The sequence below is a fragment of the Emiliania huxleyi genome, assembly GCF_000372725.1.
Source record: "Emiliania huxleyi CCMP1516 chromosome Unknown EMIHUscaffold_124, whole genome shotgun sequence".
Taxonomy (NCBI): domain Eukaryota; phylum Haptophyta; order Isochrysidales; family Noelaerhabdaceae; genus Emiliania; species Emiliania huxleyi.
Window position 1 is genome coordinate 106,341 of NW_005201349.1, and position 17,360 is coordinate 123,700.

At 66.8% G+C, this 17,360-nt stretch overlaps 5 protein-coding genes across 5 annotated transcripts in view; 2 read left to right on the top strand and 3 right to left on the bottom strand.

The window, feature by feature from the left end:
- The window catches only part of EMIHUDRAFT_225350 (hypothetical protein), a gene marked incomplete at both ends in the record, with an annotated part of 2,832 nt that extends 2,094 nt beyond the window's left edge, over window positions 1–738 (top strand). Inside the window, 3 exons of the mRNA XM_005789869.1 lie at window positions 253–331; window positions 404–529; window positions 694–738. Coding sequence (XP_005789926.1) covers window positions 253–331; window positions 404–529; window positions 694–738 — 250 coding nt within the window. The remainder of the gene's footprint in view (window positions 1–252; window positions 332–403; window positions 530–693) is intronic.
- Window positions 739–8,478: 7,740 nt separating this feature from the next.
- On the bottom strand, window positions 8,479–9,246 carry EMIHUDRAFT_225355 (hypothetical protein; the record flags this gene model as incomplete). Its single annotated transcript, XM_005789870.1, has 3 exons — window positions 8,479–8,550; window positions 8,750–8,888; window positions 8,963–9,246. The coding sequence occupies 3 exons, from the start codon at window positions 9,244–9,246 to the stop codon at window positions 8,479–8,481; spliced, it is 495 nt and encodes a 164-aa protein (XP_005789927.1).
- Window positions 9,247–10,506: 1,260 nt separating this feature from the next.
- On the top strand, window positions 10,507–11,295 carry EMIHUDRAFT_313254 (hypothetical protein; the record flags this gene model as incomplete). Its single annotated transcript, XM_005789871.1, has 1 exon — window positions 10,507–11,295. The coding sequence occupies one exon, from the start codon at window positions 10,507–10,509 to the stop codon at window positions 11,293–11,295; it is 789 nt and encodes a 262-aa protein (XP_005789928.1).
- A 609-nt stretch (window positions 11,296–11,904) lies between these two features.
- EMIHUDRAFT_47046 (hypothetical protein) lies at window positions 11,905–12,174 on the bottom strand (the record flags this gene model as incomplete). The annotated part of the gene is made up of 1 exon (XM_005789872.1): window positions 11,905–12,174. A coding segment is annotated over one exon (270 nt), but the record flags the coding sequence as incomplete, so codon positions are not given.
- Window positions 12,175–12,905: 731 nt separating this feature from the next.
- Window positions 12,906–13,522, bottom strand: EMIHUDRAFT_362066 (hypothetical protein). Its single transcript, XM_005789873.1, has one exon. The coding sequence runs from the start codon at window positions 13,462–13,464 to the stop codon at window positions 12,958–12,960; it is 507 nt and encodes a 168-aa protein (XP_005789930.1). The 5' UTR covers window positions 13,465–13,522; the 3' UTR covers window positions 12,906–12,957.
- Window positions 13,523–17,360: the final 3,838 nt, after the last annotated feature.

The window sequence follows — 17,360 nt, forward strand, 5'->3', positions numbered from 1 at the left end:
AAGCCCCCCCCCCCCCCTTGGCGCCGCTCGAGCTGCGGCCTGGTGGACCCCCACGACGGGTCTTCAACACGCCTGCAGCTGTGAACGGCGTCTCTTCCCACCTGAAAGCTGTGAACAGGTCGACCCTACGACGGGTTGCCCCGAGGGGTGCACGAGAGCGCACGTCCACCTGCCGACGCGGGTCAAGGGTCCCCCCTAACCCTCGGGGGGGGGGGGCGCCCTCCCCTGAACCGTCCCTGGACCTTCCCGTAGGCGCGTCACGCTGCCCGCCGCCGCGTGGGGCGCGCGGTCGGCATTCGTCGTCGGCCGCGGCGCGGCGGCCGACGTGCGGGTCGACATGTCCAGGACGCGTCCCGGACATGTCCGCGACATGTCTCCCGTAGGCGCCGCGGCCGACGTGCAGATCGACTCGGTCGCCTTCCCGGCGATGGTGTCGCGCAAGCACTGCCGCCTCCGGCGCGACGCCGACGGCGCCTTCTTCGTGGACGACCTCGGCGCGGCCAACGGCACCACCCTCAACGGCCGCCGCGTGCGGCAGCGCACCGGCTCGCACGGCGGCGCGGCGGCGGGCGGCGCGCGGCTGGCGGACGGCGACACGCTACTGCTCGGCGCGTGCGACGGCGAGACGCGCTCCGAGGCGTGCTACTGCGTGCTGCTCGCCGAGTAGCGTGAGACTGGGCGGGCGGACCCAAGCTGCAGAACATGTGCGAACCAGTGCCTATGACGCTCAAGGAGTAGGCGCGGAGCGCCGCGCGCGGAGCGCGCCCCGAAGAAAATTTTGAGGGTTGTGGAGGGCTAGATGCGATTTCTATTAAGAGTTTGACTCACACGCTAGGAACCAATCGGCCCACCCACAGGCCCAATCTCGAGTGGCGGCGCTCCGCGCCTACCCATGCAGCGGCGCGCTCCGCGCGTGTTCTGCAGCGGCGCGCTCCGCGCGTGTCTCTGGGCGCTACATGCCCATCCTGAGCAGATCTAAGATGTCGCCGGCATCGACAAAGCCGCCTGGGAGCTGTGCCGCAGCCGCGCGCACGTCGCTCTCATGCTTGATCGTCAGACTGTGCTCTTGCATCCGCTCGAGCTGCTCCGCTGTCGGGAGAAGTGGTTTGCGGCACCTGCTTCCCGCCGCCGCCCCCCGCCGCCGCCGCCCCCCCCGCCGCCCCTCCCGCCGCACCCTCCCGCCGCCCCGCCCCCTGCCGCTGCCGCCGATTCCCTCGGCCAGTTTGACGATGACAACTACGACCCGGGGCAGACGTATGATGTCGCCCCCGCCGCTGCCAGCCCTGCTGCTGGCCCCGCTGCTCCCAGCCCTGCTACCGACGGCGGCGGCGGTGGCGCTGATCCAGCTGTCGATGACATGCCGGCATTTAGTGTTGTCTGGAGAGAGTTCGTCATGCTGTCTAAGCTGCTCACCGAGTGGGCACCTCGGCCAGGCTTTCAATCCTGGAACCGCGCGACCAGCAGCACCGTCATCATGAAAACTGTATTCACCGACGCCCGCTTCTACTCTTGCTGCAAAAACTACCTCTACCTCTGGACGCACATGGCTACAAAGTCAATGTGTGAGGCTGTTGTGGAGGGCATGGGCGGTGTGTGGGACCGCTGCGACCGCCAGGGCAACTGGGTCACTGCAACTGAGGAGGCTGTGATCGCGTGGAACGCGCCCCAGCCGTACCATCCCGTCGCCGTGCCCTTCATCAACCGTGCGCTCGAGAACTGGGGCGGGCTCAACTGGGAAGACCGCTTTCACCACAACGACAGGTCACGTGCACAGAGGGGCGGCATTGGAGCTTCGCTGCAGCGGGGTCTGGTCATGACGGTCGCGGAAGAAGGCAGAGACACAGCGTCTGCCAGCCGAGTGCTACGACGTCAGGCCGAAGCCGCGTGGCCACAACTGACTGCAACAGACTGTCTTCATGTGTCTAGACTCTACCGCGGTGCGCTCCGCGCACATAGGTGCCAGCGCGCTCCGCGCGGTATCTAGCCAGCGCGCTCCGCGCGTGTGTGTCTAGGCATGTGTCTAGCTAGCGCGCTCCGCGCGTGCGGTGTCCAGCTAGCGCGCTCCGCGCGTGTCCGGGTAGAGCACCGGCGCGCTCCGCGCGCATGAGAATCCAGTGCTTATGCTCATAAGCACTAAAAGCTCGTTTCTGCAGCTTGGGGGCGGACACACTCTCTAGTCAACATTCCACACTACCACGCGCCATGCGTCAACCTGTCTGGTGCCGTCTGGCGAGGGGGAGTGCGGCGAGACTTGTCGTGCGTTTAAAAAAAGAAAATGATTAAAAAAAGAAAATGATCTGCGCGGCGGGCACCCCGCGCCCGCGCGTCGGCCCGACGGCACCCGGCTCGCTACACTGCCGAGGGCGGGCCGTGGGCGTGGGGCTGGCTCGGGGTAAATGCCCTACTCGCTGCAGCTCTGCAGCATGGACGGTGGTGCCTGCGTCTCGGGCACGTGGCCTGACCAGCGGCTCGATGTCATCGCGGGAGGCAGCGTTGCGGAATCGACCCTAAAAGAAAGAAAACGGACAAGCCAAGGGAGGGATGGGAGGACGGCACGCCGCCACCACACAGGGATTTTAAGGAGAGGGGTGTGATGCGCTAGCCGTCGCCCACCCTTGGGCGTCCGCCTCTTCCTATCTCTCTTCACAGTCTCTCGCAGATTCTCGCTGCGACCTTCATGCCACCTCGCGGTCGCCCCCTTCTCGTCGTTCTTTCCCTTGTCTCTTCTTCTTCTGTCGCGTCGCTCTCCTCTGCTTCGTTCTGCGGCGCCGCCGCCTCCTGCCGGTCCCTTGCTCTCGGAATCGACCCTATCCAGTGCTCAAGTGCTCAATTATTTTCTCCAATTATTTTATTCTTCGAATCTCTTTTACGCTCCGACCGAGTCCCGGATGAGTCAAAGATTGGTGAGCCAGCCTTTCGCGCCGACGGATATGAGCCCTGGCATCGCAGCCCTCGATGTGCTAGTCGCAGGGAGCATCGCAGCCGGCGCCCAGGTGGCTGGGGCCTCAAGCTTGGCAACACCGCCTAGGCGCCTAGGCGTGTACAGGGTCCTTGAGCAAGTGATGAGTCCCCCGTCCCCGCCGCCGCCCTCGCCACCACTCCCGACGCCACCGCCGCCATCGCCGCTTGAGCCGTCACCGCCGCCACCATCACCACCGCCCTCGCCCCTCCCACCACATCCACCACCGCCTTCGCCACCACCCGCGTCTCCAATGCTCCCGGGGCAGTCGTCGCCTGCAGGTCCTCCACGAGCCCCAGTGATGCGACCCCGAGCACCTTTGTCGCCTCGGATACCTCGCAGTCCGCTGCCGCCGCCGACCACAGCATCCTGCACATGCGCTATCGACACGACGAAGTTCGCCTCATACAACAGCGGTGCGGCCTGCTTTGGGGCGAACGATATAACCAACCTTGAGGTCATGTTTGCCGGGTTGCGCATTCCTGACGCTGCCAAGGGCTTCTACGAGCGCTGCTCTGACTACGACGAGAGTGGCGCGTTCCAAGCCAATGACCTTACGAGCATGAAGATGTACTATGCTGGCATGATGGGTCTGCCAGCGTGGGCCAGTGTTGCGAGTGGTAGGCGGATGGAGGCAGCCAAGGCTCTGCCGGGCATTGCAGCTTCAGCGGCGATGGGAGGAATCCTGGGAGGATTCAGCTACGCATCGAGGTCTCTGCAAGACGCGCCCACGTTCACCGTGGAGGCGTTCACGGCCTCCGGAGGAAGCACCTTCCTCAAGGTTGCCGTCTCGACGCCCGAAGACGCGTCGTTCACCACGATGAAGTTCTCCGTCGCAACCGACGCCGTGGTCGACGCAGATCAGGCCACTGCGTACGGGTACATCGGCAGCGACAACCTGTTCCCGCTGCAGCCGGGCACCGGCACGTTCAAGGAAGGTCCCACGGGTTGGGCGGGCTACTCGGCAACGCTCAACTCCAGTCCAGACTCCCACTCAGGCTTCGTGCTCGTGCTCGCGACAGCGACGGCGAACCCTTCGCCCGCAGTGTTCTACATCCTCGTGAGCAAGGCACCGACGACGCTGCAGGCGACTATCGCCGACCCGATGGAGCTCGCCGACTCCCAGTCGCCGTCGGAGCTGTTTGCGACGCCGGTTCTGGTTTCTCCGTATGAGCCTCCGTCGGCCACGCCCCCTGCCGTGGATGGAGAGGAGTCGGCTCGACCTACGCCGGCCGCGCCCACGTTCACCGTGGAGGCGTTCACGGCCTCCGGAGGAAGCACCTTCCTCAAGGTTGCCGTCTCGACGCCCGAAGACGCGTCGTTCACCACGATGAAGTTCTCCGTCGCAACCGACGCCGTGGTCGACGCAGATCAGGCCACTGCGTACGGGTACATCGGCAGCGACAACCTGTTCCCGCTGCAGCCGGGCACCGGCACGTTCAAGGAAGGTCCCACGGGTTGGGCGGGCTACTCGGCAACGCTCAACTCCAGTCCAGACTCCCACTCAGGCTTCGTGCTCGTGCTCGCGACAGCGACGGCGAACCCTTCGCCCGCAGTGTTCTACATCCTCGTGAGCAAGGCACCGACGACGCTGCAGGCGACTATCGCCGACCCGATGGAGCTCGCTGACTCCCAGTCGCCGTCGGAGCTGTTTGCGACGCCGGTTCTGGTTTCTCCGTTTGGCTCCCCGGCGCCCTCCTCGCCCAGCAGAGATACTCATGACGCAGCCGCATCGGTCAGCTCACCGCCACCCCCCTCGCTGCCGCCGCCCTTGCCCCCGCCACCCTCACCTCCGCCGCCGACGCCGACCCCGTCGCCACCGCCACCGTCGGCCTCGCCCTCGCCACCGCCACCGTCGGCCTCGCCCTCGCCACCGCCACCGTCGGCCTCGCCCTCGCCACCGCCGGCCTCGCCCTCGCCGCCGCCACCGTCGGCCTCGGCCTCGCCCTCGCCACCGTCGGCCTCGCCCTCACCGCCACCGTCGGCCTCGCCCTCACCGCCACCGTCGGCCTCGCCTTCGCTACCGCCACCGTCGGCCTCGCCCTCGACGCCGCCCCCCTCCGCCACGCCCTCGACGCCGCCACCATCGGCCTCGCCCTCGAAGCCGCCACCGTCGGCCTCGCCCTCGCCACCGCCACCGTCGGCCTCGCCCTCGCCACCGCCACCGTCGGCCTCGCCCTCGCCACCGCCACCGTCGGCCTTGCCCTCGCCGCCGCCACCGTCGGCCTCGCCCTCGCCACCGCCACCGTCGGCCTCGCCCTCGCCACCGCCACCGTCGGCCTCGCCCTCGCCACCGCCACTGTCGGCCTCGCCCTCACCGCCACCGTCGGCCTCGCCCTCGCTACCGCCACCGTCGGCCTCGCCCTCGACGCCGCCCCCCTCCGCCACGCCCTCGACGCCGCCACCATCGGCCTCGCCCTCGAAGCCGCCACCGTCGGCCTCGCCCTCGCCACCGCCACCGTCGGCCTCGCCCTCGAAGCCGCCACCGTCGGCCTCGCCCTCGCCACCGCCACCGTCGGCCTCGCCCTCGCCACCGCCACCGTCGGCCTCACCCTCGCCACCGCCACCGTCGGCCTCGCCCTCGCCGCCGCCACCGTCGGCCTCGCCCTCGCCGCCGCCACCGTCCACGCCACCACCGCTCTCGCCCGGGCAGCTCAACCCGCCGTCCGGCCCACCGCCGCCGCCCTCTGCACCCCCGCCCGCCAAGCCACCTCCCTCAGCACCGCTGCCGTCACCGCCGCCCCCTGCCCACCCACCACCGCTTACACCGCCAGCGACACCGCCCCCCTCCGCCACACCCTCGCCGCCGCCACCGTCCACGCCACCACCGCTCTCGCCCGGGCAGCTCAACCCGCCGTCCAGCCCACCGCCGCCGCCCTCTGCACCCCCGCCCGCCAAGCCACCTCCCTCAGCACCGCTGCCGTCACCGCCGCCCCCTGCCCACCCACCACCTGCCGCACCGCCGCCTGCGCCTCCTTCATCCCGTCCGGGCCTGCCTCCTCCCTCGCCGCCACCGCCCTCAGCACCGCCACCGTCTGAGCAGAATGGGTCTGCGGCGCCACCCTCGCCGACGCCGTCGCCGCCCTACCCTCCAGCCGTGCCCGACTACCCTGAGTCGGCACTGATCCAGACCGTCTCCATCACCCTCAAGGTGCTCGAGTTGTGCAGCGAGGAGCTCACCGACGCGATTGCGGAGAGGGCGGCACGCAGCGTAAGTGTGCCTCTGAACAGGAGCACTGCAAGCTGCTCGTCGAGCCAGCGCCGGCGCCGGCGCCGGCTGCAGGCTACCTCCACCATCGCAATTGAGCTCACGACCACGAGTGCGAACCATCACGCCGTCTCTGCCGCCGCCGAGACCGCCTTTGCCTCATCGGAGGCGCGCACCTCCGCAGTGAGACGAAAGCGGCTCCAAACCACGGAACCCCCTATCCTCCTCAGCCCCCCCGCAAATCGGTCAGGCGGCGTCGAGCACCATTGGCCTGACCGTCGTCGGCGCGCCAGCCATCGACGTCGGCGGCGGCAGCAAGGGCGATCCGCATCTCCACTTTGCGCGCGGCGGCCGCGCAGACTTCCGGGGCGGGGATGGGAGGCTCTACGCTTTCTTCTCCGCACCGGGGCTGGCCGTCAACGTGCGGACCGAAGACGCCTCGTTCAGGCTGCACCGCGGCCGGCTGAGGGTAGAGGGTACCTTCATCACCGAGGTGCACCTGGTGGCGCGGGTTGGAGGCGCCAAGCGCAAGGCTGCGAGGGCGAGCTACTGGGCGTCCGAGCTGGACGACTTCAACACTGGGTGGCGCGTCATCAACGGCACGTGCGGCGGACACTACTTCAGAGTTGGCCTTGGGGGCAAGAGGGCGTGCGACGACCTCTCGATCCGCATGATCTGGTCGAGCGCGCTGTTCCGCGTGCGCGGCTGGACGCTGCGGGTGACCGGAGCCCACGTCTTCGACCGCGTCTCGGGCCCAACGCACTCGACCCTCGCGCTCCGGGCGCGGCCGGTTGGGACGCGCCCGCGACGCGTCCTCGGCATCCCTCTGTAGGCATCGGCTCGACCTCGCGCTCAGCGCGGCCGACGGCGCGCCCGCTCGCGACCTGCCCCACGGGGTGATTGGGCAGTCTTTCGCATTGGACCACCCGCGGCAGGGAAAGCGCGACGTGTACCCGCGGGAGGGGCGGTTTGTCACCACTGCCATGGCCGAGGGGGCGCTCGACGGGACGGCCGCTAGCTACGAGGTGGTGTCGCCGTTCGCCACCGCCTTCGCCTACACGAGATTCGATGCTCCTCAGCTCTCGCTCGCCGACGGGTCTGAATGGGCCCTCCCCTTGACGGGCGTCGCGGACGAGGCCGCGGCGAGCGATGAACTTCAATAATATGGTGCTGTGCTCTGACCTCTGTATTCTGTCCTCTGACAGAGCACAGAACTGACCCCTCTGAGAGCGGCCTCTCTCTGATAGCTCTGTACCTCTCCTTCCTTTACGGCACGACAGAGTCTCATTTCGACTAGTTGCAAAAAGTCTGTGGTGCAAAACCCGCCAAAAACTGCGAAAAATGCCGTCACGGCCAGCTCGGCACTATCTACTCAAAATTAAAAGTGACGTAGAGCGCCCACTTTTTAAGCGTTCCACGCACACACAAGGTCCGCCTGCGTGCGCCGCCAGCTTCCCAGGGCCATCGCGCGAAACACGACGGAGGAGATGCATCCTAGCTGTCGCCACCGAAGGCGACTCGGCGCCGCTGAGATCGGAGACCAAGCTCTGACAGGTCACACGTCGCTCCTTTGACGCCGACGTGACTCACCCGTGCAGAGCGCATCAGGACACGGTCTCGACGCGCTCGGTACGACGCCTGCGACCCGTCTCGGGTCAGGTGGCACGACGCTCATCGCGCCTGCCAGCGCTGCCGTGCAGGCTGCCACGACGAGGTCGAGCACGCTTCTATACGCTCGCCCAGCCTTCCTTTCCATCCCATTAGGCAGCCTGGGAACGGTGGCGGTCAGAGGCAAAGCCTGCGAGGGGTGGTGGAACCACATGCTGTCACGGCTACTGCCGGCTCGACCCCACGATAGCCTCCGAAGGCTGACTTTGAGGCACCATCATCGGACGATGTCGACGAGTTGGGTCGCTCTCGCGGTAGCCAGGTAGCCCCCGTACTAGTATCACCAGCCATGGCCTCAGGGAGCGCGGGCGAGGGCGCTGGGAGCAACACGGACAAAAAAACATCAAAGTTCATCATGTTCACACTCACACCACCGTATTTGCAATATTTTTAGAATCAGAGTCCACAGCTCCTAGGACGTAGGAGATCTCGCTCAACTATTTTTGATGTTGTAGCGTGTAGTAATTCAAAAAAATAAACCTCCCCGCGACGCCGCCAGAGCGCGACACCCACATCTCCGGACACACATAAGTGTGTTTGCGAACCCACGTACTGTCACGTACTGTACTCTCACGCCGTCTCGACCGCTCCTGGGGAGACGCCCCCCCACGCACAAAGATCATGGGCGACGCAGCGGTCTCATTCAGGCCGGCTCGGGCAGCAACGCCGAGCACACCAGGCACGTGATGCCGACGCCAAACAGGTCCATGATCACCTGGATAGGTAAGGTGAGGTAAGGTAAACTTCTCCACACACACACGGTGGTGGGGAAAGGGGGGGCGACCCTCGCGACTCCACGTCTACCACGTCTAGACGACAGGAGCCACCCGCATCAAAAGTGCAAGGCCCAGTGCGCGTGGGTGGGCGGTGTGTGGCGGAGTGTGAGTGCGTGTTGTGTGTGTGTGTGTGCTCACCTGGATAGTCGCGCCCGCGTGGGCCGGATCGATCGAGGCTCTGTGCAGCAGCAGTGGCAGCAGGGCACCGAGCACGATTGAGACGGCGACGATGGCTGCGAGCGAGGCGGCGATGGCGAGCGCGTCGTACAGAGGGTACCTACAGCGCGGGCGCCTCTCTTACTCTCCGCCTCGGAGTGGTGCCTCTGCTCTCACACACAGCAGAGCGCACACCCAAAGAGCAGCACCCTCGCGCACCCGCAGCAGGTGAGCACCAGCGCGATCTGCGCCGCGAGCCGCATCTCCGTCAGGAGGTAGGCGCCCTCCGACCCCACGTGGATCTCTCCCAGCGCGAGGCCTCGGATCACAAGCACCGCGGCCTGGTTTCCAGCATTGCCGCCTGCTCCCACGAGCATAGTCAAGAAGCTGACGATGACGGGGTGGCGTTGGAGCAGGCCCGAGTACGAGGTGAGGATGAATGAGGAGCAACTCTGGAAAAGCAGCAGCCCGACCAACATCCCAGCTCGCGGTCGCAGGGCCGTCTGCACGAGAGTCTCAGGCGCACCGCCGAGGTGCGGCCGGCGGACAGCTATTAGCGATGTTGATTCGTCGTCGTGTGGGTGAGGCTGCTTGGTTAGAGGCATCTGGCGGTAGGCGACAGCGGTGACAGCGTGGCCTCACAAGCGGTGTTTCTGCTCTCGATACGAAAGGCGACAGCGATGCTTGTGTTGCCCGACTTTGTAACAAGAGAAAGAATTTCCGGAGCGCCGCGGCGTCGGAGGACGCCGCCGTCGCCTAGACTCCCCTGCGTCACTACGTGCCTCCCCGTCTTTGTAGCCTGGCGTTTGTGCCCCGTTTGTGCCGCGTCCCGTGCCCCCGAGTTCATTTTACATACAAAGAATTTCCGAGGCGCGGCCCAGGGACGACGGCAACAACATACCTAAAACACAACAACCCAAGATTGGAAAAAGAAAAAACCTTCGGAGATGGCCGCCCAGAGCCTCGAGTGCCCCGTTTGCCTGGAGGCGACGGACGGGCCGCAGCACCAGTGCCGGGAGGGCCACGTCTTCTGCGCCTCCTGCGACTCCAACCTGCGAGCCCCGCGCCGCTGCCCCGAGTGCCGCATGGCTCTCGGACCACTGGGCCAGGCAATTCGATGCCGAAGCCACGAGGAGCGGATCGCGGCGCTGCCGGCGGCGTGTTCGCACTGCGGGCTGGCGACGACGCGCGGCGATGTCGCCGCCCACGAGCAAGGCTGCCCGCAGCGGCCGCGCGCGTGTGCCGCGGCGGAGGCTGGCTGCGCGTGGTCGGGGCTGCTGGCAGACAAGGCGGCGCACGAGGCGACGTGCCCCTTCGCGGTGTGCCAGCGCATGATGGCGCCGCTGGTGGCGGAACTGCGGGCGGAGAACAAGCGGGTGCAGGCCCAGTTGGCGCCGGTGCAAGCCCAGGTGGCGCCGCTGCAGACCGAGGTGGCGGAACTGCGGGCGGAGAATGAGCGGCTGCGGTCGCGCGTGGCGGCGCTCGAGGCTGGCGAGGGCGGCGAGGAGGGAGGGCGGTGGGTGCGGCAGCGCGTGGGCGCCGCGCCCGATGGCGCGCCGCCGAGCAATGCGGCGGTACAGGCGATGGACGTGGCGGCGGCGACGGCGGTGCTGCGGGCGCATGTGTCGGTTAGCCGCGTTGCTGCTGCGGCGTGCATGCGTTTGGCTAATCTGTGCATGGAGGATCAGAACGAGCAACTTGCGGCGGAGGCGGGCGCGATCGACGCGATTGTGGCGGCGATGCAGGCTCACCCGCAGGTGGTGGAGGTGCAGGTGGGAGGCTGCAGGGTGCTGCGCAACGTGTGCTCCGGCGACGACGCCGCGGCGCTCGCACGCAAGCAGCGCGCAGCAGACGCGGGCGCGATCGAGGCGATCGTGGCGGCGCTGCAGGCTCACCCGCAGGAGGCGGGCGTGCATGAGCAAGGCTGCCGGGCGCTGTGCAACGTGTGCTTCGGCACCGAAGCCGCAGGGGGCGCACGCAAGCAGCGCGCAGCAGCCGCGGGCGCGATCGAGGCGATCGTGGCGGCGCTGCAGGCTCACCCGCAGGTGGTGGAGGTGCAGGTGGGAGGCTGCAGGGTGCTGCGCAACGTGTGCTGCGGCACCGAAGCCGCAGGGGGCGCACGCAAGCAGCGCGTGGCAGACGCGGGCGCGATCGAGGCGATCGTGGCGGCGCTGCAGGCTCACCCGCAGGAGGCGGGCGTGCAAGAGCAAGGCTGCCGGGCGCTGCGCAACGTGTGCTCCGGCGACGACGCCGCAGGGCTCGCACGCAGGCAGCGCGCAGCAGCCGCGGGCGCGATCGAGGCGATCGTGGCGACGGTGCGCGCTCACCCGCAGGAGGCGGGCGTGCAAGAGCATGGCTGCCAGGCGCTGCGCACCGTGTGCTGCGGCACCGACGCCGCAGGGAGCGCACGCAAGCAGCGCGCAGCAGCCGCGGGCGCGATCGAGGCGGCTGCGGCGGCGATGCAGGCTCACCCACAGGTGGCGGGCGTGCAGGGGCAAGGACAGCGCTTGCGCGATCTGCTTGCCTGAGAGGGCCGTGCGATTGGCTGACTCTCTCAAAGCCGTTGTAGTCGAGAGAGTGGCGAGGCTTGTTTTGTTGTCGCGTCGGTGCGATTGCAAAAGAATTTTTGAACAAACTCCCTCGCGCAACACTGGCACGGGGACTGGCGCGCACTGGCACTAAAAGTAAAACATGCTAGAAAAATGGATTGCCAGGAACACGCCTGTGGCGCGCAGCGCAGTGTTGTGCAATCCAAAATGCAAAAAAAGAATAGTGCGTAATAGTGCTAAGTGGAAGAATGAAGGCGGTAAAAAAAAACCTGGTCGCTAAAAGAAAAAATCTGCTGCTTCTCCTCCACCTCCCTCTCCAGCGCCCCTGAACACCGCCTCCGCAATGCGCCTCACCGCGTTCTCAGTTCGCCGAGACGGGCGTCACACACTCACACGGGCGTCGCCGTGGCGGGCGTCCTGCAAAGCATCCAGCGCGCCAGCCGCTTCTGCACCGCCTCCTGCGCCTGGCCGCTAAGTCCGCTCCGCGCGCACTCGAGCGAGGCCACTCGATCCTCGCCTCGTCCTCCAGCTCCTGCTTCCTCGCAAACACCGGCGCATCTAAATCACGTCATCACGAGCTGCCAGCCTGAACTCTGATGCAAGCATCGCAAAGAGGTACTCGCTGCAAAGCTCCCCCTTCCAAAATGAGGATTCTCTCAGTAGAGCCTCCTGGCGCATCCCAACTGCTCGCAGCAGTGTGACAGCACGCTCATTGCGTTCATCTGTCGTGGCAGTGACTCGCCGCATGCCGCGGTCCAAGAATAGGTGGCGAAGAAGCCCAGCAAGGGCTTCCTGACCGTAACCCTGCCGCCGATGCTCAGCCATCAATGTGAAGCCAACCTCCGCTTGCGAGTCGTCTTCATCTATCGTTTCGCAGTATCTCGCGAATGCCGTCCGCGCTTGCTGGGGTGTTATTGCGTTCGGATCCGCCCTGGTCCCCGCCCTGTATCCCATCTCCTTGCGGTGGCTCTTGTATGAGTCCCCATATGACCATGTGATTTCTTGGCCTTCCTTGACTCCCCTCTCTGCAAACAGGACCATCACCTGCGCAGCTGCCTTGCCTAATTGTATCTCCTCGTAGCGTACGAAGTGCGTCGCCTTCGTGCCTCGTTTCGGCTCATTCGATGCTGCAGGCCAGTCGAAGTTACACCGCGCCGCGACGCTGTCAAAGTCGTCCCCGCTCTCGTCGTCACTTCCATCCAGCTGCGTCCCCCCTGCTGCCGTGTGTCGTGATAGTTCGTCTGGTACTGTCTCTGGTGGCTGCGCCGTTCCTGTCCGGAAGAATCTCCCCAGTGTAGATGCTACACACCTCAAATTTCTCTAGCCTCCTCGTCGCCAGTAGGCCGAGTTCCCCTTCCGCTATGCTAGAGGGGCCTACCTTCGCCCCTTCCACCGTGCCGCCCGTCGTTAGCATGGCCGTCGTTACTTTCGCCGCCGCCTCTGCTCCCTGTATATGCGCCGCCACTTCATAAAATCGCTGCCTGGCTGGGTCTACTGACGTACGAACGTACGAACGTACCGGAAAATCAAAACGGAGCGCGCTCCCTGTACACGGCGCGCTGCGCTGCCACACCGCACACGCTGCTCTCACTGGTGGCAAGCGGCGAGCGAGCGAGCAGGGCGTGGGGCGCTGCCCCTCACTCATGCCCGCTCAGCCACCTCCGCCCGGACCTTCTCGAGCTCCACGTCGCGCGCCGCCACCGTCACCTTGAGCACCGCCACCGTCCCCTTCAGCTCCGCCACCTGGTCGAGCGCGTCGCCGAGCAGCCCCTTGGCCACGCCAAAGTCGCGCAGCTGCTCCACGCCGCCGCTCGCCCGCACCTCGGCGGCGTGGTCGGCCACGAAGCGGCGGCACTGCGCGCGGAGCCGCCCGTCGCCCATCGTGTGCGCCGCCTCGAGCAGCGGCACGGCGGTCGCCGGCGCGACGCTCTCCTGCAGCGCCTGCGCGCAGAGCAGCTCGAGGCGCGGCACCTGGTACATCTGCGCCAGCTCCCGCAGGTCGAGCGCGCGCTGCGCCCTGCCCTCCTCTTCGCCGAGGTCGAACTGGTCGGTGAGGAGGTAGCGGACGAGGGCGGTGAAGCTGGCGAGGTCGGTGTGGGCCACCGTGACCTCGGCGGCGTCCCGCTCCCTCATGCCGATGCCGAACATGGTCCGGAAGACCGGGGACCGGGCGCAGAGGTTGGCCTTGGTGACGTGCTCGACGCGCTCCACGTCGTCGCCGACCAGGAAGGTGACCATGCCCTGCGGGAGGGTCTCGTCGCCCCACGTCTTCGCCATGTCGGCGGAGAAGGTGGAGGGCGGAACGACGATCGGGGCAAAGGAGGGAGGCGGAGGAGGCGCCGCCGCGCAGACCTGGCGGAGGCCACACATCGAACTGACCAACAGCGTGCTGCCGTCTGGGCTGATGGCGATGCCACATGGGTCGTAGAACTCAGCAGCGTCGCCAACGCCATCGGCGTTGCCCCTGGTGCCGCTGCCCGCGACCGTCGTCACCTCTCCCGTCGTCACCTCGACCCGCCGGATCTTGTCATTGCCGAGGTCCGCCACAAACAGCGCGCTGCCGTCCGTGCTGATGGCCATACCGTAGGGGTAGCAGAACCGCGCCGCGTCGCCCACGCCATCCGCGTCGCCATTCTCGCCGCTGCCCGCGAGCGTGGTCACCGCGCCAGTCGCCACCCCCACCAGCCGGATCTTGTCGTTGCCGTGGTCCACCACAAACAGCACGCTGCCGTCTGGGCTGATTGCGATGCCAGCTGGGCAGTAGAACTCCGCCGCGTCGCCCACGCCATCCGCGTCGCCTTCTTCGCCGCTGCCAGCGAGCGTGGTCACCTCTCCCGTCGCCACCTCCACCCGCCGGATCTCGTGGTTGAATTGGTCTGTCACAAACAGCGCGCTCCCGTCTGGGCTGATGGCGATGCCAGTTGGGGCGCAGAAATGCGCCGCGTCGCCCACGCCGTCCTCGTTGCCAGCCCCGCCGCCTCCAGCGAGCCTGGCAACCGCGCCAGTCGCCACCTCCACCCGCCGGATCTCGTGGTTCATGAAGTCCGCCACAAAAACCGCGCTCCCGTCCGGGCTGGCGGCAGCGGTGTAGCGTTCATTTGCCGGAAAGGCTGCTACGCGGCGCACGCGCCCGGCCGCCGAGACGTGCAGCAGCGAGTCCTTGGTCGAGACGTACCAGCCGCCAGCGTGGTCGCTCGCGACGCCAACCGGACCGAGCGATAGAGGCCCATCCTCGCCCTCGAGCGTGAGCGTGGTGACCTGGCCGAAGACGCGGGCGCCAAAGATGGGCGCCTCGAAGCCATCCGCGACCGGCGCGGGCGCCTCGACCTCCTCGCCGTCTCCACCGCCGGTGCGGGCGCGCTTGCGGGCGGCGGATGCCATTGTGAAAATAAAAAAAACGTGCGAGCTAGATTCGGGATCGGGGAGGGATGGGTTATTGCGCGCTCTTTTTCTTGCTGCACATGGCGGCCGCCCTCGACATCATCGTCGTGCGCCACCCAGATGGCACCCTCTGCTCCAGCGACTGGCGGGTGGTCTTTCGCAGCGCCGTGCCGGAGGTCCGTGTCTCCATCAACGGCACCGCTCTGTGTGTGTGTGTGTGTGTCCATCTCGATCGACAAGGCGTCGCTACGCGCGGTATTCCGCGGGGGCTTCGTCGACGGGTGCGGGATCGCGGCGCAGTCTGTGCCGTGGCGATGCCTCCGGCTGTTTGCGGCGGCGGCTTGCTGCTCGCTGCATGGCGAAAAACTCGTCTCGCCACACGCCAAGGGCTTATGCTCTGGCGAGACGTGAGGCGCATGCGCCCAGGAGGGGAGGGGGCATGCGTAACGACGCTGCTAGAGATGCGTTTCGGGGCCCAGAGATAAAACTTCTGATGCCATGCATGACCTAGTAGTGTCCCCAGCTAGGAGGGTTTTCGGAGCATCACCCCGCCTCTCTGTCAAAGTCAAGAAATGCTCGCCGTATGGTACCCCACCTTCACCCATCCCGTAATTTCTTTTTTAGTTTCCCATGAGTAAGGTAGGTAGGTAGGAAGGAAGGAAGGGGCACCCCCCCCCCGCAGGGGCCGGCCAGGTTTTTGCGGAATTTCATCATGAGGGCCGGCCAAGCAAAAATAAACTACACCTGTTTGCCGCAGAGGCCGTCTCTAGCTGTGAACAGCAAACCAGATTTCATAGATCTAAGAATTCTTATCGTGTGCGATGGAGTTTTTTTTTAGCAATACCAAACAACTCTAACACTCACTTGTCATTTGGGGCCTGGAGCCCTGTTCACGCGCGCGCGTGAGTGAGTTGTGTATCGCGCGCCTTGCGGGGGGGGCGCGGAAAAGAGGAACCTCTTAGCGCCATCGCCACGGTGCTGCATGCAGCGCCGGGCGACGACGGCTTACCGCCTCCCGGTCCCCCTCGGCACACCTCCGCTGCTCAATGTTTGACGGCTCGAACCCGTGAAGCTTCCCCGTGCGCGGGTTACCCCGCACACGGGTCAGCCTGCCAGCCACGTATCCACGCAAGCGTGGTCCGCGTGCATGGCATACAGGCGTTCGCCAGACAGCGCCAGAGGCTAGGCGACCGGGGAAGGACTAGCTCAAGGGCAACACAGCGTCACCAGCCGTTGGCGCGCAGAACGAGTCTGCGGCCCTCGGTTGGGACGAGTGCGCGACGCGGTTGAACCGCTCAATATGGCCGGCAGCTCGCGCTGCCGGCGGGGTTGGTTGGGGAGAACCGGCACGGGGAGGGCCGGCCTCCCCGGAGGGGTCGCCCCCTGGAGGGGCCCCAAAGGGCCCCCCGGGGGGGCGGGGGCCCCCGCCCCGAGGGGCGGGGGCGGGTCCTTCCGTGTTGCTCCCGTCGTCGGGATTGTCCGTCGGGATGGTGTTGTCCGCCCACTCGGTAGCGTTTGAGCCTCTGTCACCTTGCCTGCCGCGAGCAGCTAGCTCGTCGACGTAGTCGTTCCATTTGTTGCCGCTGTGACCCGCCACATGCCTCCACGTCACGGTGTGTTTGGCGCGAAGGCGTCGCCAGAGGGAACGAAGGCGCTCCGCTAGCTGTCTGTTCGTTTTGGGGTTTTTCGTAAAATTCTTATCGCGTGCCTTTTGTGGTGCTAGTTCGTGCCAGTCTGCTGTGAGAGGTGCTTGGCTCGTAGAATTCGTGAGCCGGTGTGTGTGCCAGTCCGCGCCAGTCCGCGCCCTTGTCGTGCCAGTGTGCTGTGAGAGAGGCTTGTCTCAGAAGAACTTATCGCGCGGCGCCTCTCAGTCAAAATGCTCGCCGCCTTGGAGTTGACGCTGGCGGCGCCGACCCCGGCCCTCAACTGCAACGCTGATCCCGGCCCAAGCTGCGGCGACCCGATCCTGCTCTGCTACGCCGACGATCGCTGCACCAGCACCGAGGACCCCACCTTTGGCCTCGGCTGCGCCGCGGCTGGCATCCAGCGCTGCCGCTTCTGCGTGGCCGGCTCGCGCCTACGAGAGGGGCAGAGGCCGCCCCGCGTCGCGATCGACCCGCGCGACCGCTTCCTACCCTGCCGCTACCCGTCGCCTCCGCCTCCGCCGCCGCCGCCGCCGCCCTCGCCGAGCCCGTCGCCGCCGCCGCCGCCGCCGGATCCTCCGGGCAGGCCGCCACCGCCGAGTCCGTCGCCGCCGCCGCCGCGGCCGCACCCGCCGCCGTGGGCGCCCCTGCCCCTCTTCGTCGCCACGGGCGCGCCTCCCGGCGCAGCCGAAGGCGCGGTCACAGCCTCCCTGCTCGGCCGGCTACTGCTCGCACTGCTCCTCCCGGCCGGCCTGGTCTTTGCGGCGGTGCAGCTGGCGACTGGGCGCGCGGGCAGGCTGCAGACTCTGCTCGGCGGCGTCTCCCTCAGCTCCTTTGCCAGGCGCCTCCCTCCCTCCCTTCCCCCGTCTCTCTCTCTCTCTCTCTCTCTCTCTCTCTCTCTCTCTCTCTGTCTCGCTCTCGCTCGCTCTCTCTTCTCTCTCTCCCTCTCGCTCTCCCTCTCCCTCCACCTCTGTCTCCCTCTCCCTCCCTCTCCCTCTCCCTCTGCCTCACCCCCTCACC